The 22,422-nt window shown below is 61.5% G+C and overlaps 1 protein-coding gene and 1 long non-coding RNA gene across 2 annotated transcripts in view; one reads left to right on the forward strand and one right to left on the reverse strand.

The window, feature by feature from the left end:
- The window catches only part of PARD6G (par-6 family cell polarity regulator gamma), a 99,910-nt gene extending 96,274 nt beyond the window's left edge, over nucleotides 1-3,636 (reverse strand). Inside the window, exon 1 of the mRNA XM_014781519.2 lies at nucleotides 3,426-3,636. Coding sequence (XP_014637005.2) covers nucleotides 3,426-3,497 — 72 coding nt within the window. The 5' untranslated portion in view covers nucleotides 3,498-3,636. The remainder of the gene's footprint in view (nucleotides 1-3,425) is intronic.
- Nucleotides 3,637-4,129: 493 nt separating this feature from the next.
- On the forward strand, nucleotides 4,130-11,580 carry LOC147915340 (uncharacterized). Its single transcript, XR_015554237.1, has 3 exons — nucleotides 4,130-4,272; nucleotides 10,635-10,801; nucleotides 11,214-11,580. It is a non-coding gene; the product is annotated as an uncharacterized LOC147915340 (long non-coding RNA).
- Nucleotides 11,581-22,422: the final 10,842 nt, after the last annotated feature.

The raw sequence follows: 22,422 nt of genomic DNA on the forward strand, positions 1-22,422 counted from the left end.
TAGTCATTTTAAAATATGTTTTCCAAAAATATTAATGACATGGGAAAAGACTTGCAACATATCGCTAAGTTGAAAGGAGAAAGCAGGCTACAGAATAACATGCCGGTAACATGACCCTGATTATGTAAAGCAAAGACATGTGCGTGCGCAGTGCACAGAAAGGGCCGGGGGACAGGTGAGCACTGAGCAGTGGCTCAGCTGTAGATGGGAGAACTACCCCCTTCATGCCTGATATGACTTCTAAATCTTCTACAACGACAACATATTTGTTTAGAACCCAAAAAGACCTCCTGCATTATTTAAACAAAGTAGCAAAAATTGGACTAAGACTTTCAGAAGTGTCAGTCTCCCCTAAACACGATGGACACGACAAGCCCTGTGAGTGTCAGCACGGTCCTGGGTGCCCGCTCTGAGAAATAACACTGTGACAAGGCCCATGAGATGAGAGGAACACAAAAGGTCAGAGGATGGAGGGAGCTCAGCCCAGTGAAGGCATCGGACGGCTTTGTAGGAGAAGGTCGTCAGGACAGGGCAAGTTCTTAGAGAAAGCATTTCTGGTTGGGGAAAGCCACAGAACCAGGGACACACAGGCCGAAGAGAACATGCATGAGACCTGAGTGGGAAGGAAACCGGACAACATGGACCTCGTTTAAAGCAGGGCCTCCAACCAGAGGGCAGGGGCTCAGGGCAGAGCACACAGCTGAGGTGGGATAACTGTTCCTTTCGATTTTTCAGGCCTATGCATATGCTGGCAGGACTGACAAAACAGGCATGCGGGTCAAGGCACTTGCAGAGTCGTAATGCACTGTGTCACTGTCTTCTCCTCAGATGACAAGTCATCTCCAATTACTCTGCCCGTAGCGACCCCACGAGGGGCCTCGCTCCCCACTGCAGGTCTTACAGGAGGAGAGGCACAAGTCAAAGTAAGTGGGAGAATGGTTGTTACCAGAACTGGAGACTCAGAGATGCAAACTGCTGGTTTGTGGAGGAACAGATGAATCATAGGTATTAAAACAGAAATGTCTGGGGAAGTGTAAGGGGCTATAGGATGGGGGAGAGCCACCAGATCAAGACAATGTCCCCAAGGCTCTGGGAAGCGCCAAGCTGTGGCAGACGGCTAATGTCAAAAGTTCTGAGGATCAGAGGCGATTTTCAGACGTGATGTCCTGAGACGACACAGAATTCTGGTCTGCAGCTTTCAAAGTGCTTTCATACCCATTCCCTCTTTTGGTCCCGGGAGGTGAGCAGAACAGATATGATGTTCATTTTACAGATGAAACCACCAAGGCTCGGAAAAGTCAAATGACTCACCTGAAAGCTCACAAGGGTAGTAGGTGGCAGAACCGGCTGGACTCAGCTCCCTGGCACCATTTTCCCCAAATACAAACCCAGGTGCTACCCCTTGCAGGGGTGCTCCCAAATTCAACCAAAACTCCAGCTCTGCCCCTCACCTCTGGGGGAGCATTTACTGCATCTGAACTTGAACCCAAGCTCAGGGCATGGGGCAGATACCCTCTTCACTGGGGAGCCGCAGGAGGTGGGCAGCCTGAGGCAGCCCATGGGCCGCCAGAACAGCCACAGTTCCCGTCCAGAGAAGATGCAACGGCTGGCTCTTACTTCTGAGCCCCCAGCGGCCTGCACCGAACCAGCAGTCCAGAACTGTGTAATGAGGCCTGATGACGGCATTTCCCCCAGATCTATCCCTCTGGATGGATCCTCTGAGCCGTGCGTCTGATCAGGCTGCCGCAAGCCACAGGTAGCTACTGAGCACAGGGAATGTGGCTAGTGCCACTCAGGAACAGTGTTTAAAGTTAACGCTAGTCAATTTAAACCTAAAATCAAAGAGCGGCTGTGAAAGGGCAGCAGGAGGGACCCTTGTGATGGGAAGTGTTCTGTATCTTGACTGTGCTGGTGGTGGACAAAAGTACATGACCTAAACCGGCATGAGCACGTCTGATGAGGTCCTGGATGTGACACTGCCAGACGATGTTACCTTTGGGAAAATCGCTGTATCCATTCTCACGACTGCCTGTGAATCTATGATGATCTCAAAAGAAAGTTAAAAAAATGAAACCACACGTGCTCAGTGGCTCTTATAGTGGACAATGAGCTCTAAAAAGCCACATTCCCACTGAGCTACAGAAACGACACTTACGTGGAGCTCCCATTCACGTCTGTCGTTCTGCTCCCCACACCACTCACAGAGGTTGTTGGATTTAGGGGGGTGGGGGCACTCCTGGGCTAAAGAGGGGATGAGTGCGGGGCGAGGGTCACAGAATTAGCATCGGGGGGAAAGTGTGATCTTCTTAGAAATGAAGGGTTCATAAAAAGACTGTCCTCCAAGTTGAGAATAAAATCCTGCAACTCCTTGCGGCCGGGTTCGTTGCGGAGACCCCCCCCAGCATCCCCGGCGGATGCCCTGAAAATCCTACACCAAAGGACCCCCCATGGCAGGTAGGGGCAGCCCGGGCAGGCGGGCCACTGGACTCTCCCCAGAGACCGGGCCAGGACACACCCGCCCCGCGGCCGAAGTGTGCGCGAGTTGGGGGTCAGAGCCCACCCTCCGGCCCCTCTCCCACCACTCAGCCCGCTCAGCCTTGCTTTACAAAGTGGGGGGCGCGCAGAGGGAGAGGGCAAGAGGGCCGGCTCCCTGGCAGCGGTCAGCGACAGGCCCGAGGGGTCCCCTCCTCCAGGATCGTGAACAACTGCGGCTCCTCCTCTGCCCGCGGGGTCCACCGCCGAGACCCTCGCAAACAAAAGCGTCCGCCGTGAAGAAGCCGCCTCCGCAAAGGGCAGCAGCGCCAGATTCTATCAGCCAATTATCCAAACGCGCACAGCCACCGCAAGTTCGGGCACGCTCCGGCCCGGGCGCGGGCAGCGGGAGGGGCCGCCGGCCGGGCGCGCCCGGGGAGTCTGGGCCTGGGGCGCGCCGGGGTTGCTGAGGGCATGGGGGCTGGTGCGCGGGACCGGGGGCCGGGCCCGGGGTCGGGGGCTGCCTGCCGGTCTCCCCCTCACTGGCTCCGAGGCTCCTCCGCAGAGCAAGAGGCGGCGCGGTCAGGGCCCTCCCCCGGGCCGGGCCCCCGAGGCCCCTCCACGGCCCCGAATCCGAGCAACCCCCAGGTCGCCCCGGAAACGCCGCCCCTCCACGGCGCGGCGCGCCGGGTCGCCTCCCGCTCGTGGAACAAAAGAGCCGCCCCAGCGGAGGGTCCGGAGCCTCTGAGCGCCGCGGCCCCAGCTGGACGCCACCAGGCTGCCGGGCTTTGTGTCCGCGCAGGGGCGGGAAGCACGGCGGACCCCTGCACGTCCCACGGTCGGCGCCGCGCTCCAAAGCTGTCGCCGGCGCCGGTCCCTCCCGCACCGCCCAGTGCCCCACGGGGCGCCCATTCATTCGCGGCGGGGGGGTGCAGACCGCCGGCCGGGCTCACCTTGCTCTTGACTTCCACCGCGCTGCAGTCGTAGAAGCGCAGGGTCTGAGACTTGTGGAAACTCCGGTTCATGGTTCCGGCCCCGCTCAGCCTCGTCCTTGTCCTCGCTCCTCGCTCCAGGAGTTTCAGAAGGACGATGGGGCCGCGACCCCCGCCGCGGCCCCGGCCCCGGCCCCGGCCCCGGCCCGCGCCCGCTCGGCAATCGGGCGGCGCGGAGTGCGGCGGCCGGAGCTGGGCTGGCCGCGCGCCTCGGGGACTCCAGGGGCCGCGCGCGGGAGGAGAGGGGGACGCCGGCGCGCGCCGCCCCGAGGACCCGCCCTAGTTCCCGCCCCGCGCCCCGAGGACCCGCCCCCTAGAACCGAGGACCCACGTCCCGCCCCGCTCCGCCCCGAGAACCCGCCCCCCGATCCCCAAGGACCCACGACCCACTCCGCTCCCCGAAGACCCGCCCCCTGAGCCCCAGGGACCCACGGCCGCACAGCTCCACGGGGACCCGTCCGCCCGAGGACCTGCCCCGCACCCCAGGACCCGCCGCCAATCCCCGCCCCGCGCCCCGAGGACCCGCCCCCCAGAACCGAGGACCCGCCCTCCGAGCACCCGCCCCTGCCCCTAAGGACCCGCCCACCTTCCCCGAAGCCCCGCCGCAGGCCCTGAGGACCCGCTCTTGTCCCTAAGGGCCCGCCCCCACGCCCTGCCCCCGCCAGCCGCTGCTCCCGGATGGATGCACGCTCTTGTCCGCGCAATCCGAGCCCAGAAGAGAAGCAGCGCCCATCCGCCCAGGGCGCCTCTTCCCCACCTAACGCCCGCACTTTCTCTCTCGAGCTCGCCCCCGCCATGGAGCCACCCGGTAAGGGGGCTGATTTGGGCCATTGTGTTGGATGCTGTGGGAACCACCAGAGGCCTGACCCTTTAGCCACACCTGTCTGTACGAGCTGCCAGGTGACAGATGTGTGGGCCAAGGCTCTGCAGGGAGGCATCTAAGGTATAGGGTCTAGCGCCTCAAAAGAAAGGGGTAAAGAGAGGGTGAGCAGCACCTCCAGGCCTGTCTGGTGAGCAGGAAGGTTTCTGCAAGGCTGGGGGAGTTGCCAGCAACGTCACTGAGTGCTTGTTACCTGGAGGGCTCCGGAGGAGGGGCTGCCCACACCAAAATCCTGCCCTTGAGGAATCTGTGATGAAGCTAAGAAGACAGGACAAATAGGTGTTAAAAACTATTATAAAGTGTACTATAAATAATTTTACTTTATAAGTCCTATAATTATAAATTTACTCAAAATTAATTGTAAAAGAAATCTGGAGAATACTAAGAAGTGAAAGAAAAAAGTTAAAATCACCCATAATCATACTACTCAGCAATTACTATTAATCTTTTGGTATATTTTATCTCTGTTTATTTTTCTGCACGTATATATCTTTTACAAAATTTTGATCATGCTGTTGAACTAGTTTTGCAACCTGCTTTTTTCACCTCATGTTATATAAAGAAAATTTTCATTAAATATTCTTAGAAAATGTAGTTTTTCAGAGCTGCATATATGAATATAGGCATAATTTTTAATCATTCTATTATTGGATCTTTAAGATGTTTCCAATGTCTTGCTTTTATATAATACTGTGTTTCTTGAATTCACTTATTTCTGATTATTTCTTTAGAATCAACTGCTAAAAATGGAATTATCAGGCCATTGAGTACATATATCTCTAAACGCTTTAATACAAATTGCCAAATTGCATTACCCAAAATTTAATTTTTATTTCATTTCACTAAATATCCTGTTACATGCCAGGGACAAAGACCACAGAGGTGTGGCGTTTCAGTCCCTGCCCTTAAGAGAAATGCTAGGCTGGTCAGGTGTCCGGACATGTCCACAGAGTTCCCAAACAAGGCTCGTGTGAAGCAAGCCAGCAAACAAAAATGCCAGGAGATGCCCACAGAGTCAGGAAAAAGCCGTCCCAGACGGAAGCGGAGGATGCCCACCAGTCTGAAAGCTAGAAAGGACCTGGCGTATTAGTTTATTATCTATGCAAAATTTAATAAATTCCAGGTGGAATTTTTAAAAATGTCAAAGAGATACACACTCAGCGAGCTGAGAGAGAGCAAACTGTGCAGAGGTGCTGACTTGCTCTTCAAGAGACTGAATGGGAGTCTTTGGCTCTGAGCAGAGTCACAGGTTATTGCTGATTGCTGACAGTGGGCATTGTTGTCTGGTGTGGGTGGGAGCGCCGAGGGCATGCTTGGGCCGAGCTCCAACCCAGATGTTTGAAGAAGGGGGATGAACAGCATTCTAGGTGACGCAGGTGGGGGCATCAACCAGCAAACCCAGGGCTTGCAGAGTGGGAGGAAGTCGGGAAGCTGCAGAATTCCAGGCCTGGTGGAAGTGAGATAATTGCTGTCGTGCCTGTTGCCCAGCAACACGTGCTCCCCCTGGCCTGTTAGCGATACCCCACCCAGACACACTGAGGCAGAGTCTGCCCTGGAACAAGGTCCCTGGGGACTCGTGTGCGTGCTGCCCCCTTTTCTCACTCATCTGTCGCCCAGTCAGTTCTTGATCAGCAGGATCAGCAGGAGGAAGGGCTGGGAAACTGGCTGTCTGCATGTGGACCCTGAGCTTCCAGCCGAGACTTGAACGGCCTTCTTTAGGGCTTCAGGCCTGCAGGTGGGTTGGGTGTAGACAAAAACAACTGGCCGAGCTGAGCCTTCAGCTGGAAAAGCTGCTCCACAGTCCAGTAGCGCGATTGAAAAGCTCTGCACGGGTCCTGGCCTGACGCACAGCCGTGGGGCCACAGGAGCCTGGGGAGGCTGGCTGGTGGGCTCCAAACGGTGCTCGTTTGCCCCAGTCACAACTGGCACACAGTGCTGACTGCTCTTCTGTTTTCTCTGAGCTAGCTGCCTCAGGAAGGTGTGCAGAGGTTTAGGTCAAATCAAGTAAGCAGACTCTCAGGAAGGTGTTGGGAACCGTGGAGGCCTTGTATTTCCGTTGTGCGTTCTGCAGGCATCCCACAAAGGACCCGGATCTAGCGAACTTGACAAGGCACTTAATCGAGCCTCAGGTTTCTTTATTTGTGAGGTGGGCACAGCACTGCTTCCCTTAACGTTTCCTGGCGATATCCTGGAGACCAAAGACATACCAGCTGCAGCCCCGCTTTGAGATCTTTAAAGTGCTCTGCTAATATCCGTGGTTGGAGGGGTCTTGTACCTTCCCCGCAGTGCCCCTCCGGCCTGGGGCAGGTGTACTGCCCTTGAGATGAATGCCCAGCCAGAGGTGCCCTTCCCTGAGGTACACACATTCCGTTTGTGCAGGGCCAGTGGCTGGCTTCAGACTGAGAAGAAAGGTGAGAAAGAAAATAGAAGGGATGGGGCCTAATCCTCCTCAAATCTTGGGCTTCAAATCGTCCATCCAAAATTGGTACCCAAGCCCCCCAGGATCAGGAAGGACACACGTTATAGACCCAGGAAAAGGTGACCCCAAAGCCCTCGGTTTGCAGTCACAGTCGTCAGTAGTCAAGTGGAAGCAGTGGTAGACTCACAGTCTGGAACTTCTAGGAACAGGGACTAAAGACATTCTCATCGGGAAGAAAGGGGTTTGGTCATGAAACCCACAGAGAGACAAATTGTTTTTAAGACCCTGATAATAGAGAGGAGAAACATCAGCCTGTGAGTTGTGAGTCAGCAGTCAACAGATCTTGTTGATGCCAATGGTGATGGAGCAGAGTCTGTGATGGGGAAGCGACTCCAGCCAATCCCTCCCGCCCCACCCCCACCCCCATTCCTGGATAGGAGGTGAGTCCTGCACACATGGGTGGCCCCGGGGCTGACCAGAGCCCGAGTCTGTGCAGTGGGATAAGTGCAGGTGTTCCTAAACAGAACAGTCTTACCCTCCCTCCCCAGGGGCACTTGGTGATGTCTGGAGGGTGTGCTAGTGGCAGGTAGAGGCCAGGGATGCTGTAAAACACCCTACAATGCATAGGGCAGCTCACAACACAAAAATACTTGGCCCAGAATGTCAGCAGTGCTGAAGGTGAGAAACCTGGGCATGTGGTAACGCTGGCCTCCAGGAGAAGCTCAGGATCCCAGCCCATGTCTGGCCCCAAGGAGGGTGGTCCTCTCCTCTAGCTTGGTCAAGTTCAAGGACCTTTTGGTGTCCACTATTGGTGGGTGACCTGGTGCTCTGGCCTCAGAAGTCAGAAATGGAGGGCTTGTTAGCTCCCTAACTTCCGTGGGCTCAGAGTGGCCCCACAGCACCCCCTCCCCCTCCCATCGTTGTAGAGCAGGGTCTGAAAAGCCGGGGCGAGTGGCTGCTGGCTTTGTTGCTAGCAGGTTTGGTCTTGGTCTCACTGGTTAGCAGTGAGGTGGTGGCTGCTCTGTGGACCACCCTTGATGGCAAGCCTCCAGGGTATGCTGATAAGTAACAGAGGTCTGATGAGGACACGCCTTCACACCCCGACTCCAAGCCCGTGGCTTTCAGAGTTTGCCTCCTCAGAAGGCTCTCCCTGCCACAGGCACCCCCTTTAGACCCTCAGCATGCTGCCTAGCCGTGCACCCGGGGACCCAGGAGCTGTGTGGGGTGTGGGTCCACTCCAGAGCAAACTCCAAGTCAGTGCAGCTCTGCCTGAGGCTGAAAGGAGATCCATTAGTAGGTTAGTGATGGGTATCTCTTGGGATGGAATTCTCTCCATTGTCTTCTGCATTTTAAAAGTGTCTGCCGTGAGTATGTATTCCTGTAATCAGAACCCTATGAAAGTGGAAGTTCAGTGGAGGCGCACAGCTTTGCAAAAGGATCATGTCTGGCTGTTGACCAACCTGTGTCCCTAAGTGCACATGAAGTTGAGGGCTCTGTCCGCAGCAGTGACCTCCTGGAACACCAATGTTTCCCAAATTCCAGCCTGTAGACCACACGTGCTCCTGGTCCGGAGACTTGAGTTCTGTTTTTCTCAGGTTCCTCATCTGTGGAGAAAAAGGGCAGATACCTTCTGTGTGTGACCAAAATGACCCCAACGACCCAAATGACCCTTGGAGAGTCTACTTCTGAGCGTGGACATGTTCTGGACGGAGGAGATGCTGTTTTCTGCCCCTCACAGCTCGATCTCAATGACTCAAAGCAGAGCTGTCTATTTTATCCTCGTCTTCCCTTCTGTAGACGTTGGGTTGGCCCTTGGCCTTGGTCCAAAGTGCATGCCTTCGTCATTTGCTGACTGTAGAGTCCTGATGTCACTTTGTACTTGGTCAAAGTCTGTGCTTGAGTTGGAGGAAGGGGCTTTGAGAGGGTCCACATACTCTCCCTTCCTTTCCAAGCTCTGCCCGCTCCCACGTTTCCAAATAGGCAGCTGCCTCCTCCTCTTCTGGTACCTGGGCTCCCCCATCTGTCTTCAGTTTTTCATGGACTCGTAGGCGGTTAGAAACCTGCCAAGGACTGTTTTTCAGGTGAAGTTGAAGTAACGTGCCCACATAGCTTAGTTAAGAGCTTATTTGTTGTGAGGGGATTTATGATAAGGATACAGCAATTTCTCCTAGAACCTGAGGCAGGCTGCGGCTGCGTTTCATGGGTGCTGGACCCAGAACCTTAGGTGAGGCACAGGTGAAGAACATCTGGGTGGCATCCCGGCTCTGATTGCTCATTGCATGTGAGGTTGGATATGTTACTCCACCTATCTGCCTCGAGTTCCTCATCTGTGAGATGGAGGTAATCGTGATACTTCCCCTCACAAGGCTGTTATGAGGATTTAATGTGTGAATGCAGTGAGCACTCCGAAGAGCCTCTCATGCCAGAAAGCACCTATGTGTGTGCCGTTATTATGTTAGCCCGGCTTCACCTCTTCTCCACTGGCCCCTTCTTCGGTGGGAAGGCAAGGAGGGACGTTCGAGGAAGGGACAAGAGAAGACTAGGAAGAAGGAGGCAGAGGCAGATCCACGGGGCAGGGGTTTCTGTAACCCACAGGTGGACCTGATGGAGAGGCCAAGATGTGGGGTCTACATGGGGGTGCATGAGCAAGGGGCTATGCCAGGGGCGGAGCAGGTACTGACCAGCATGTAGGACTGGACAGAGCAGAAAGACACCAAGGCTGTGCTGCATCCAGCTGTGAAGACCCAAGGCAACATTTTACCCCCTCTGAGTGCCAAGGAAATGGGGAAGTGCCTGTGAAAGGGTGCAAAGATTCAGTTATGCAAGATGAATAAATTCTGGAGATCTACTGCACAACATGGTGCCTGGAGTTAACAATACTGTATTGTATACTTAAAATTTGCTAAGAGGGTTGTTCTTATGTTGTGTTCTTACCACACACACAAACAATGATGATGATAACAATAATAAATAAATAGGGTAGGAGAAAACTTTTGGATGGATATGTTTATGACACAGATTGTGGTGATGGTTTCATGGGTATAAACCTATCTCCAAACTCATCAAGTTGCATACATTAATTATGCACAGCTTTTTGTATGTCAGTCATACCTTCATAAGGTGGTTCAAAAAAATGAAATAAAATAGGAGAGAATATAGTCCTCCAAAACATTGAGCACATTGCCTATCACAGGAAATATGCAAATAAATGGAACTGTAGTTTAACCTTAGCTCAGGACTAGGAGCTGGTCCCACGGATACTTGGTCCGTGGTGTCCGTGGCCAGCTGCTCCTACCCCTGGCTCAGCACTGCTTCTGCCAGGCCCGAGGGCCAGCTCAACAGAGAGACCAGCTCCCGGCGGTGCTCAATCCTGACAGAGAAGGTGGGCTGCTCCCAGACACACGACACTTTCTCTTGGTTATGTGCTATCCACGCCCCGCCTTTCTGTTGCCCAGGTCTTTAATCTTTAGCTCTGCAAGAACCTGGGTTTTCTGTGGACAATTCACCTCCTGCAAGAACCCGAGTTTGTAGAATTCTGTGGACATTTTGAAGTGTGCATATCTGTGTTTCCTTTGTTCCCTGTCCTTGAATCTGGAGATAAGATGGGAAAACTGAGCATGGTGTGAAAACAGCAATAATAAATATCAGGCGTGCTCTGCACCTCATTTTATACACAACCCTCTTTAGTGACACATCTATGTGCATAAAATGAAATTGTACTGAAAAAAATCTCATTACTGAACTTTTGCTTTGCAGAAGACACTTTGGTGTAAAAGTTCCTAAGAAAATGTGTTTTTTAAGTAACAAAAATGGGATGAGAGTGTAAATGCAAAGTATGCTTACAGTTGGAGTCTATTTTCTACTGTTCAAGGCAAAATGAGCAGACTGCACAACTCAGATTCCAACTGCATCTCCATCACTGCCATCAGGGGTGTGTTGAGAGGACCCCAGAGGGCTGGCCAGCTGGCAGGAGCTTACAGCCTGGGGCCCCGATTGTGGACCAGCATCCCTGGTGCTCTGGGGCCATCAAGGCCTGAGGTGGGTAAGGACGGGGGGTGGGGAGGTGGGCAAGGACACAGTTTTGCCCTGAGCTATCATTGCAACTGATGGTACGGGGGGAACAGAAGTCCGGAGCAGGCCTTGATGAGACCGAGGTGCTGGCTGAATGTCTTGAGCTGGGGCAGCAGTTGCCTTTTCCTGGTGCCTGGTCATCCCCTCAGCATCCCTCCGGTCATCTTGTCTGGTGAATACCTGGCTGCACCGACACCTGTAGCCGCTGGAGGAAACAACTGTATCCATCCTCCTGGAGCATTCCCAGCCCCCACCCCTGGTCTGGCTGACCCTGCACACCCCCTAGTCCTCCTGGTGGCATAGCTGTTCTCCTGAGTGTCCCCTGTTGGAGCACTTGTCACACCATGCTGTCATTTTCTGTGTCTGTCCTTTCCACCAGATGTAGATTTCCTTCAGGGCTGCCTGGCTGACTGACGGGTGGATGAATGGATTCTGGACCTGTTGTCCTGGAACAGTGGGTGTCCTGAGAAACCCTGACGGGCGGGGAGAACTTTTCTCCTTCCGTGTGCCTCCAGCCTCAGTGGAGTATGGGGCCTGGGACAAAGTGAGTCTGGGATCTGGGACTCCTTCCAGAAGAAGGCTGTTCTATGAAAGTGGATTCTGTCTGATATCATTATCTAACCACATAACGTGGTCATTACTGTGCGACAGAAGGGTTTAGTCTTGTATAGTCACTGCTTGCAAATAGGAACACCTACAAATGTTTAAATTCCCAAGGGACTTCCAAAATAAATGGCTAATTCTCAGTGAAGAATCATTCTTTTGTCTTTAACTACAAACTGGTTCTAATGGTGATGATGTGAAATTAAAGTGCAAATAAGAGACACAGTGGGATCTCCCAAGAAAAGCGGTTCCAGATCCAAACGGTAGTCACAGAGTTGATGTGGCATGTAGATCTGAGCCACCTGCCTTCCACAGTGGCACCTCATGTAACCACGTGCTGCCTGGGGTTTGTGACAAGACCCACTAGCTACCCGTTTTATGGGCTCAGACCCTCTCTTCACAGAGGAGTGTTGACAGTGAGAGACCTGGAGCCGAATTCTCCATCCCAGCTCCAGCCCCGTGTGGATGGGCAGAGGGAGTGTCTCCGGGGATGGACAAGGAGAGACTGAGCTCCGTTTATGAAAGTCCTCTCCTGCTGCTGTTGAAAACATAGAGAACATACCCAAAAGTCTCTTTGAGCTCCCCAAATACTTACAGTGATTTTTTTTGTAGGTTTATTTCATTTTGAGTGATACCACTATAAGTAATTGTTTAAGAGAACCAGCTTTGCAAACGACCTAATAAACATATTTATTAAATACATTAATTGGTCACTAAGACTTTAGTCTGTAGAAATGAAGTTAAGTAAAAAAGGGGGGACTCTTATGATTGAACATCTGTTTACTGATATATGTTTCCTAACGAAACATTCTCTAAGATATGTTTTTATTTGGATAATAGGAAAGCATCACTGTAGTATTTGAATCATTGTGCTGTTGCACTTGTAATGCATTCCAGTATATTTTCTGGAAGAGGCAAGAGAAGAAATGAAATTATTTCAGTTGAAATAAGCAGATGGCATAGTAAAGCGTTTACACTTCGTCATCACAGGATCTCATCTAAAGGTTCTTTCCACCTTTTACTCTTGAACCTGTTTAAAAAGGATCTTTTTGCCTTTTAAATGAAATGATGTCTTGAACTTGAGTGGAAACCCTCTCATGCCCAAACTGACTTACCGGCAGCCCCGTCAACAGACAGCAACTGCAGCACGCTGTTACCAGAACTGAGTAAATTCCCCGCATTCCAGAACCATGTGGGAATCGTTTCTTGCCTCTGTTTGCGTCCTACAATGTGGCTCTGCTTGAAAGCCCCTGTTTGCATCCTACAATGTGGCTCTGCTTGAAAGCCCCTTAAAAGTGTGAGTGGTTGCAGTGTGGAGCTTACTGGTCCCCAGGAGTGCGTGTGCCCCAGGTGGGAAGCCGAAAAATGGGCAAACATTGCCCAGGTGTCTGGTTTTACCAGAAAACCCTGAAGGGCTTATTCAAAATACAAACAAAAGCCCCTAGAACATAAAGTGCAATCCTTGTTGTAAGGATCACTTTAAGTATGGATTAAAGTCTCAGGACCTGTTTTCTGCAAACATAAAGCTTTCCACTGACATGTTGGTGAGCGTACCTGAATGTGATTTCATGGCAGAAAAGCATCGTGAGCTGTCATGTTTGAGCTTCCTGGCGCCTCTCCCACGCGCTTCCGAGGTTGGAAGTAGTTGTGGACCTTGAGGCCCCTTGGGATTTCCCAAGAGAAGACGCTATGAACGCTTTTCTTTGTGTCTCTTTCACCATGTTTTCTTGGTGGGCCATCAGGTCCTACTCTTAGGACTGCTGCAGCTGGGGAAGATGCTGCCCCATCACAGTGTTCAATCATAAAATCCACAGCAGCACCCTGAAGCTGAAGGAAGTGATCCAGCAGCTTTCTGTGGCCATCCTCAGTATAAGGAAGACAAGGGTGGATTCAGGCGATATCCAATTTGATACCCAGTCCTTTGACCAGAGGCCCTTCTGTCCTCAATATGCACCTAATTTGGCCATTCTAGAGTGTCTGACTGAAAACGCCAAGGACAAACTGGGAGGCTCTCCAGGCTTCCCTGGACTATCTCCATCCAGTCTCTGGGGATCCAAGCGTCCTGGTTCACTTTCCAATCTGCACTCATCTGCAGCCCCTTCTGGTATCTTCTTTTCCTTGTTTTCCTGGATCCCCCAATTTTGCTGGGAGAATAAATGCCCCGACTTTCAATCACTGTGGAGTCCTCATGTGCCTCGTGCCTCAAAGTGGTAAGCGAGTCGCAGAACTGCGGGTGCTCTCCTCCTCCTTTCTGCTCACACATATTTCAGAAATTGCAAGTCATGCACCGGCTGTCCACCTGGACACTCGTTACTGAGGCTCGGCCTGTGTCAGCTAAGCTAATAGTTTCCTCCCTCACGGACTATGGGCACTGAAAGGATTCAGGGTTGGGATTAAGGTTGGAGTTTGAGTGGAGTTCGGGTTGGGATGGGGCTTGAGTTTGGATTCAGGTCAGGGGCAGGGTCAAGGTCAGGGCTAGGGCTAGGGTTACAGCTAGGGCTAGGGCTAGGGCTAGGGATAGGGCTAGGGTTAGGGCTATGATTAGAGTTACGGTTAGGGTTCAGGTTTGGGTTAGGGCTAGGGTTAGAGATAGAGTTAGAGTTGGGTTAGGGTTAGGGTTAGGGTTCTGGTCAGGGTTTGGGTCAGAGTTCAGGTTTGGATCAGGGTTCGGGTCAGGGTGTGATCTCAGGTTAGGGTTAGGATTCGATTTGGGTCCAAGTTCGGGTTCGGTGTGGGTGTGGGTTCTGGTTCTGGTGTGGGTTCAGGTTAGGTTAGGGTTAAGGCTCGGTTTAAGGTTAGGTTTGAGTTAGGGTTAGGGTTCGGTTAGAGTTATGGTTCGAGTTATGGTTCAGGGACAGGGTAGGGGTAGGGTTCAGGGTACGGTGAGGCGGAGGGTTAGGGTTAGGGTTAGGGTTCGGGTTGGGTTCGGGTTCGGGTTGGGGTTATGGTTCGGGTTAGGACTAGGCTCGGTTAGGCTAGGCTCGGTTCGGCTAGGTTACGTTTAGGTTAGAGTTAGGGATAGGGATACGGTTTAGGTTAGGCTAGGGTTGGGGTTAGGTTAGGTTAGGCCCAAGTTAGGGGTTAGGGCTAGGTTAGGGCTAGGTTAGGCTTAGGTTAGAAGAAGGCCAGGTTAGGCCAGGCTAGGTTAGGGCTAGGGTTTAGGTTAGGTTAGGCTCGGAGCCAGTGTTAGGTTAGGTTAGGTTAGGGGTTAGGCTATGGTTAGGATTAGGTTAGGTCTGGTTATGGTTAGGGTTAGGACAGGTTAGGTTAGGCTAGGCTAGGCTGGGGCTGGGGCTGGGGCCAGGCTTGGGGTTAAGAAGGCCAGGCCAGCTGGAGGCAGCTGGGTTAGGCTAGGTTAGGCTAGGCTAGGGTTAGGTTAGGCCAGGGTGAGGCTAGGTTAGGCTAGGCTAGGCTTAGGCTAGGTTAGGTTAGGCTTAGGCCAGGCCAGGCCAGGGCTAGGCTAGGCTAGGGTCTAGGCTAGGTTAGGCTAGGCTAGGTGAGCCAGCCAGGCCAGGTTAGGGAGGGTGAGAGGCCAGGCCAGGCTAGGCCAGGCCAGGCTGAGGCCAGGAGGCCAGGCCAGGCCAGTTAGGCCAGGCCAGGCCAGGCCAGGCCAGGCCAGGCCAGGCCAGGGCCAGGCCAGGCCAGGCCAGGCCAGGCCTAGGCCAGGCCAGGCCAGGCCAGGCCAGGCCAGGCCAGGCCAGGCCAGGGCCAGGCAAGCAGCCAGGCCAGGCCAGGCCAGGGCCAGGCCAGGCCAGGCCAGGCCAGGCCAGGCCAGGCCTGAGGCCAGGCCAGGCCCAGGCCAGGCCAGGCCAGGCCAGGCCAGGCCAGGCCAGGCCAGGCCAGGCCAGGCCAGGCCAGGCCAGGCCAGGCCAGGCCAGGCCAGGCCAGGCCAGGCCAGGCCAGGCCAGGCCAGGCCAGGCCAGGCCAGGCCCAGGCCAGGCCAGGCCAGGCCAGGCCAGGCCAGGCCAGGCCAGGCCAGGCCAGGCCAGGGCCAGGCCAGGCCAGGCCAGGCCAGGCCAGCCAGGGCCAGGCCAGGCCAGGCCAGGCCAGGCCCGGCCAGGCCAGGCCAGGCCAGGCCAGCCAGGCCAGGCCAGGCCAGCCAGGCCAGGGCCAGGCCAGGCCAGGCCAGGCCAGGCCAGGCCAGGCCAGGCCAGGCCAGGCCAGGCCAGGCCAGGCCAGGCCAGGCCAGGCCAGGCCCAGGCCAGGCTGCCAGGCCAGGCCAGGGCCAGGCCAGGCCAGGCCAGGCCAGGCCAGGCCAGGCCAGGCCAGGCCAGGCTAGGCCAGGCCAGGCTAGGCCAGGCCAGGCCAGGCTAGGCCAGGCCAGGCTAGGCCAGGCCAGGCCAGGCCCGGCCAGGCTAGGCCAGGCTAGGCCAGGCCAGGCCAGGGCTAGGCCAGGCCAGGCTAGGCCAGGCCAGGCTCAGGCCAGGCCAGGCTAGGCCAGGTTCAGGCAGGCCAGGCCAGGCCAGGCCAGGCCAGGCCAGGGCAGGCCAGGCCAGGCCAGGCCAGGCAGGCCAGGCCAGGCCAGGCCAGGCCAGGCCAGGCCAGGCCAGGCCAGGCCCGGCCAGGCCAGGCCAGGCCAGGCCAGGCGGCCCGGCCAGGGCCAGGCCAGGCCAGGCCAGGCAGGCCAGGCCAGGCCAGGCCAGGCCAGGCCAGGCCAGGCCAGGCCAGGCCAGGCCAGGCCAGGCCAGGCCAGGCCAGGCCAGGCCAGGCCAGGCCAGGCCAGGCCAGGCCAGGCCAGGCCAGGCCAGGCCAGGCCAGGCCAGGCCAGGCCAGGCCAGGCCAGGCCAGGCCAGGCCAGGCCAGGCCAGGCCAGGCCAGGCCAGGCCAGGCCAGGCCAGGCCAGGCCAGGCCAGGCCAGGCCAGGCCAGGCCAGGCCAGGCCAGGCCAGGGCCAGGCCAGGCCAGGCCAGGCCAGGCCAGGCCAGGCCAGGCCAGGCCAGGCCAGGCTCGCCCGGCCAGGCCAGGCCAGGCCAGGCCAGGCCAGGCCAGGCCAGGCCAGGCCAGGCCAGGCCAGGCCAGGCCAGGCCAGGCCAGGCCAGGCCAGGCCAGGCCAGGCCAGGCCAGGCCAGGGCCAGGCCAGGCCAGGCCAGGCCAGGCCAGGCCAGGCCAGGCCAGGCCAGGCCAGGCCAGGCCAGGCCAGGCCAGGCCAGGCCAGGCCAGGCCAGGCCAGGCCAGGCCAGGCCAGGCCAGGCCAGGGCCAGGCCAGGCCAGGCCAGGCCAGGCCAGGCCAGGCCAGGCCAGGCCAGGCCAGGCCAGGCCAGGCCAGGCCAGGCCAGGCCAGGCCAGGCCAGGCCAGGCCAGGGCCAGGCCAGGCCAGGCCAGGCCAGGCCAGGCCAGGCCAGGCCAGGCCAGGCCAGGCCAGGCCAGGCCAGGGCCAGGCCAGGCCAGGCCAGGCCAGGCCAGGCCAGGCCAGGCCAGGCCAGGCCAGGCCAGGCCAGGCCAGGCCAGGCCAGGCCAGGCCAGGCCAGGCCAGGCCAGGCCAGGCCAGGCCAGGCCAGGCCAGGCTCAGGCCCGCAGGCCAGGCCAGGCCAGGCCAGGCCAGGCCAGGCCAGGCCAGGCCAGGCCAGGCCAGGCCAGGCCAGGCCAGGCCAGGCCAGGGCCAGGGCCAGGCTCAGGCCAGGCCAGGCCAGGGCCAGGCCAGGCCAGGCCAGGCCAGGCCAGGCCAGGCCAGGCCAGCCAGGCCAGGCCAGGCCAGGCCAGGCCAGGCCAGGCCAGGCCAGGCCAGGGCCAGGCCAGGGCCAGGCCAGGCCAGGCCAGGCCAGGCCAGGCCAGGCCAGGCCAGGCCAGGCCAGGCCAGGCCAGGCCAGGCCAGGCCAGGCCAGGCCAGGCCAGGCCAGGCCAGGCCAGGCCAGGCCAGGCCAGGCCAGGCCAGGCCAGGCCAGGCCAGGCCAGGCCAGGCCAGGCCAGGCCAGGCCAGGCCAGGCCAGGCCAGGCCAGGCCAGGCCAGGCCAGGCCAGGCCAGGCCAGGCCAGGCCAGGCCAGGCCAGGCCAGGCCAGGCCAGGCCAGGCCAGGCCAGGCCAGGCCAGGCCAGGCCAGGCCAGGCCAGGCCAGGCCAGGCCAGGCCAGGCCAGGCCAGCTCAGGCCAGGCCAGGCCAGGCCAGGCCAGGCCAGGCCAGGGCCAGGCCAGGCCAGGCCAGGCCAGGCTCAGGCCAGGCCAGGCCAGGCCAGGCCAGGCCAGGCCAGGCCAGGCCAGGCCAGGCCAGGCCAGGCCAGGCCAGGCCAGGCCAGGCCAGGCCAGGCCAGGCCAGGCCAGGCCAGGCCAGGCCAGGCCAGGCCAGGCCAGGCCAGGCCAGGCCAGGCCAGGCCAGGCCAGGCCAGGCCAGGCCAGGCCAGGCCAGGCCAGGCCAGGCCAGGCCAGGCCAGGCCAGGCCAGGCCAGGCCAGGCCAGGCCAGGCCAGGCCAGGCCAGGCCAGGCCAGGCCAGGCCAGGCCAGGCCAGGCCAGGCCAGGCCAGGCCAGGCCAGGCCAGGCCAGGCCAGGCCAGGCCAGGCAGGGCCAGGCTAGGCTAGGCCAGGCCAGGGCCAGGCCAGGTGCCAGGCCAGGCTAGGCTAGGCCAGGCCAGGCCAGGCCAGGCCAGGCTAGGCCAGGCTAGGCCAGGCCAGGCCTGGCCAGGCCAGGCCAGGCCAGGCCAGGCCAGGCCAGGGGCTCAGGCCAGGCCAGGCTTAGGCCCGGCCAGGCAGGGCCAGGCCAGGCCAGGCCAGGCCAGGCCAGGCCAGGCCAGGCCAGGCCAGGCCAGGCCAGGCCAGGCCAGGCCAGGCCAGGCCAGGCCAGGCCAGGCCAGGCCAGGCCAGGCCAGGCCAGGCCAGGCCAGGCCAGGCCAGGCCAGGCCAGGCCAGGCCAGGCCAGGCCAGGCCAGGCCAGGCTCAGGCCCGGCCAGGCCAGGCCAGGCCAGCCAGGCAGGCCAGGCCAGGCCAGGCCAGGCCAGGCCAGGCCAGGCCAGGCCAGGCCAGGCCAGGCCAGGCCAGGCTCAGGCCAGGCCAGGCCAGGCCAGGCCAGGCCAGGCCAGGCCAGCCAGGCCAGGCCAGGCCAGGCCAGGCCAGGCCAGGCCAGGCCAGGCCAGGCCAGGCCAGGCCAGGCCAGGCCAGGCCAGGCCAGGCCAGGCCAGGCCCGGCCCGGCCAGGCTAGGGCCAGGCCAGGCCAGGCCAGGCCAGGCCAGGCCAGGCCAGGCCAGGCCAGGCCAGGCCAGGCCAGGCCAGGCCAGGCCAGGCCAGGCTGTGCCAGGCTAGGCCAGGCCAGGCCAGGCCAGGCCAGGCCAGGCCAGGCCAGGCCAGGCCAGGCCAGGCCAGGCCAGGCCAGGCCAGGCCAGGCCAGGCCAGGCCAGGCCAGGCCAGGCCAGGCCAGGCCAGGCCAGGCCAGGCCAGGCCAGGCTCAGGCCAGGCCAGGCCAGGCCAGGCCAGGCCAGGCCAGGCCAGGCCAGGCTAGGCCAGGCCAGGCCAGGCCAGGCCAGGCCAGGCCAGGCCAGGCCAGGCCAGGCAGGCTCAGGCCAGGCCAGGCCAGGCCAGGCCAGGCCAGGCCAGGCCAGGCCAGGCCAGGCCAGGCCAGGCCAGGCCAGGCCAGGCCAGGCCAGGCCAGGCCAGGCCAGGCCAGGCCAGGCCAGGCCAGGCCAGGCCAGGCCAGGCCAGGCCAGGCCAGGCCAGGCCAGGCCCGGCCAGGCCAGGCCAGGCCCGGCCAGGCCAGGCCAGGCCAGGCTCAGGCCAGGCCAGGCCAGGCCAGGCCAGGCCAGGCCAGGCCAGGCTCAGGCCAGGCCAGGCCAGGCCAGGCCAGGCCAGGCCAGGCCAGGCCAGGCCAGGCCAGGCCAGGCCAGGCCAGGCTAGGCCAGGCCAGGCCAGGCCAGGCCAGGCCAGGCCAGGCCAGGCCAGGCCAGGCCAGGCCAGGCCAGGCCAGGCCAGGCCAGGCCAGGCCAGGCCAGGCCAGGCCAGGCCAGGCCAGGCCAGGCCAGGCCAGGCCAGGCCAGGCCAGGCCAGGCCAGGCCAGGCCAGGTTAGGCCAGGCCAGGCCAGGCCAGGCCAGGCCAGGCCAGGCCAGGCCAGGCCAGGCCAGGCCAGGCTAGGCCAGGCCAGGCTAGGCCAGGCCAGGTTAGGCCAGGCTAGGCTAGGCTAGGCCAGGCCAGGCCAGGCCAGGCCAGGGCCAGGCCCGGTAGGCCAGGCCCGGCCAGGCCAGGCCAGGCCAGGCCAGGCCAGGCCAGGCCAGGCCAGGCCTAGGCCTCGGCCAGGCCAGGTTAGGCCAGGCCAGGCCAGGCCAGGCCAGGGCTAGGCCAGGCCAGGCCAGGCCAGGCCAGGCCAGGCTGCCAGGCCAGGCCAGGCCAGGCCCGGCCAGGCCAGGCCAGGCCAGGCCAGGGCCAGGCCAGGGGCCCGGCCAGGCCAGGCAGGCCAGGTTAGGCCAGGCCAGGCCTAGGCCAGGTTAGGCCAGGCCAGGCTAGGCCAGGCCAGGCCAGGCCAGTGGCCAGGGTTGTGCCAGGCCAGGCCAGGTTAGGCCAGGCCAGGCCAGGCCCTGCCAGGCCAGGCCAGGCCCGGCCAGGCCAGGCCAGGCGGTTAGGCCAGGCCAGGCAGGCCAGGCCTGTACAGGCCAGGCCAGGCCAGGTTAGGCCAGGCCAGGCCAGGCCAGGGCCAGGCCAGGCCAGGCCAGGGCCAGGTTAGGCCAGGCCAGGCTAGGCCCTGGCCAGGGCCAGGGCAAGCAGGCCAGGCCAGGGCTAGCCTGGCCAGGCCAGGCCAGGCCAGGCCAGGCCAGGCCAGGCCAGGCCAGGCCAGGCCAGGCCAGGCCAGGCCAGGCCAGGCCAGGCCAGGCCAGGCCAGGCCAGGCCAGGCCAGGCCAGGGCCAGGCCAGGCCAGGGCCAGGCCAGCCTGGCCAGGCCAGGCCAGGTTCAGGCCAGGCCAGGCCAGGCCAGGCCAGGCCAGGCCAGGCCAGGCTGGCCAGGCCAGGCCAGGCCAGGCCAGGCCAGGCCAGGCCAGGCTCGGCCAGGCCAGGCCCGGCCAGGGCCAGGCCAGGTTGGGCCAGGCCAGGCCAGGCCAGGCCAGGCCAGGCCAGGCCAGGCCAGGGCCAGGTTAGCCAGGCCAGGCCAGGCCAGGTGTGCCAGGCCAGGCCAGGGGCCAGGCCAGGCTCAGGCCAGGGCCAGGCCAGGCCAGGCCAGTAGGCCCGGCCAGGCCAGGCCAGGCCAGGCCAGGTTCAGGCTAAGGGCCAGGCCAGGCCAGGCCAGGCCAGGCCAGGCCAGGCCAGGCCAGGCCAGGCCAGGGCCCGGCCAGGCCAGGCCAGGCCAGCCAGGCCAGGCCAGGCCAGGGCCAGGCCCGGCCAGGCCAGGCCAGGCCAGGCTGTGCCAGGCCAGGCCAGGCCAGGCTAGGCCAGGCCAGGCCAGGCCCGGCCAGGCCAGGCCAGGCCAGGCCAGGCCAGGCCAGGCCAGGCCAGGCCAGGCCAGCCAGGCCAGGCTCAGGCCAGGCCAGGCCAGGCCAGGCCAGGCCAGGCCAGGCCAGGCCAGGCCAGGCTCAGGCCAGGCCAGGCCAGGCCAGGCCAGGCCAGGCCAGGCCAGGCTAGGCCAGGCAGGCCAGGCCAGGCCAGGCTGGGCCAGGCCAGGCTAGGCCAGGCCAGGCCAGGCCAGGCCAGGCCAGGCCAGGCCAGGCCAGGCTCAGGCCAGGCCAGGCCAGGCCAGGCCAGGCCAGGCCAGGCCAGGCCAGGCCAGGCCAGGCTAGGCCAGGCCAGGCCAGGCCAGGCTAGGCCAGGCCAGGCCAGGCCAGGCCAGGCCAGGCCAGGCCAGGCCAGGCCAGGCCAGGCCAGGCCAGGCCAGGCCAGGCCAGGCTCAGGCCAGGCCAGGCCAGGCCAGGCCAGGCCAGGCCAGGCCAGGCCAGGCCAGGCCAGGCCAGGCCAGGCCAGGCCAGGCTAGGCCAGGCCAGGGCTGCCAGGCCAGGCCAGGCCAGGCAGGCCAGGCCAGGCCAGGGCCAGGCCAGGCCAGGCCAGGCCAGGCCAGGCCAGGCCCGGCCAGGCCAGGCCAGGCCAGGCCAGGCCAGGCCAGGCCAGGCCAGGCCAGGCCAGGGCCAGGCTGCCAGCTCAGGCCAGGCCAGCCAGGCCAGGCCAGGCCAGGCCAGGCCAGGCCAGGCCAGGCCAGGCCAGGGCTGTGCCAGGCCAGGCCAGGCCAGGCCAGGCCAGGCCAGGCCAGGCCAGGCCAGGCTCAGGCCAGGCCAGGCCAGGCCAGGCCAGGCCAGGCAGGCCAGGCCAGGCCAGGCCAGGCCAGGCCAGGCCAGGCCAGGCCAGGCCAGGCCAGGCCAGGCCAGGCCAGGCCAGGCCAGGCCAGGCCAGGCCAGGCCAGGCCAGGCCAGGCCAGGCCAGGCCAGGCCAGGCCAGGCCAGGCCAGGCCAGGGCCAGGCCAGGCCAGGCCAGGCCAGGCCAGGCCAGGCCAGGCCAGGCCAGGCCAGGCCAGGCCAGGCCAGGCCAGGCCAGGCCAGGCCAGGCCAGGCCAGGCCAGGCCAGGCCAGGCCAGGCCAGGCCAGGCCAGGCCAGGCCAGGCCAGGCCAGGCCAGGCCAGGCCAGGCCAGGCCAGGCCAGGCCAGGCCAGGCCAGGCCAGGCCAGGCCAGGCCAGGCCAGGCCAGGCCAGGCCAGGCCAGGCCAGGCCAGGCCAGGCCAGGCCAGGCCAGGCCAGGCCAGGCTGGCCAGGCCAGGCCAGGCCAGGCCAGGCCAGGCCAGGCCAGGCCAGGCCAGGCCAGGCCAGGCCAGGCCAGGCCAGGCCAGGCCAGGCCAGGCCAGGCCAGGCCAGGGCCAGGCCAGGCCAGGCCAGGCCAGGCCAGGCCAGGCCAGGCCAGGCCAGGCCAGGCCAGGCCAGGCCAGGCCAGGCCAGGCCAGGCCAGGCCAGGCCAGGCCAGGCCAGGCCAGGCCAGGCCAGGCCAGGCCAGGCCAGGCCAGGCCAGGCCAGGCCAGGCCAGGCCAGGCCAGGCCAGGCCAGGCCAGGCCAGGCCAGGCCAGGCCAGGCCAGGCCAGGCCAGGCCAGGCCAGGCCAGGCCAGGC

Source organism: Ceratotherium simum, chromosome 14 (genome assembly GCF_057802395.1).
Source record: "Ceratotherium simum simum isolate JZ-2026a chromosome 14, ASM5780239v1, whole genome shotgun sequence".
NCBI lineage: Eukaryota > Metazoa > Chordata > Mammalia > Perissodactyla > Rhinocerotidae > Ceratotherium > Ceratotherium simum.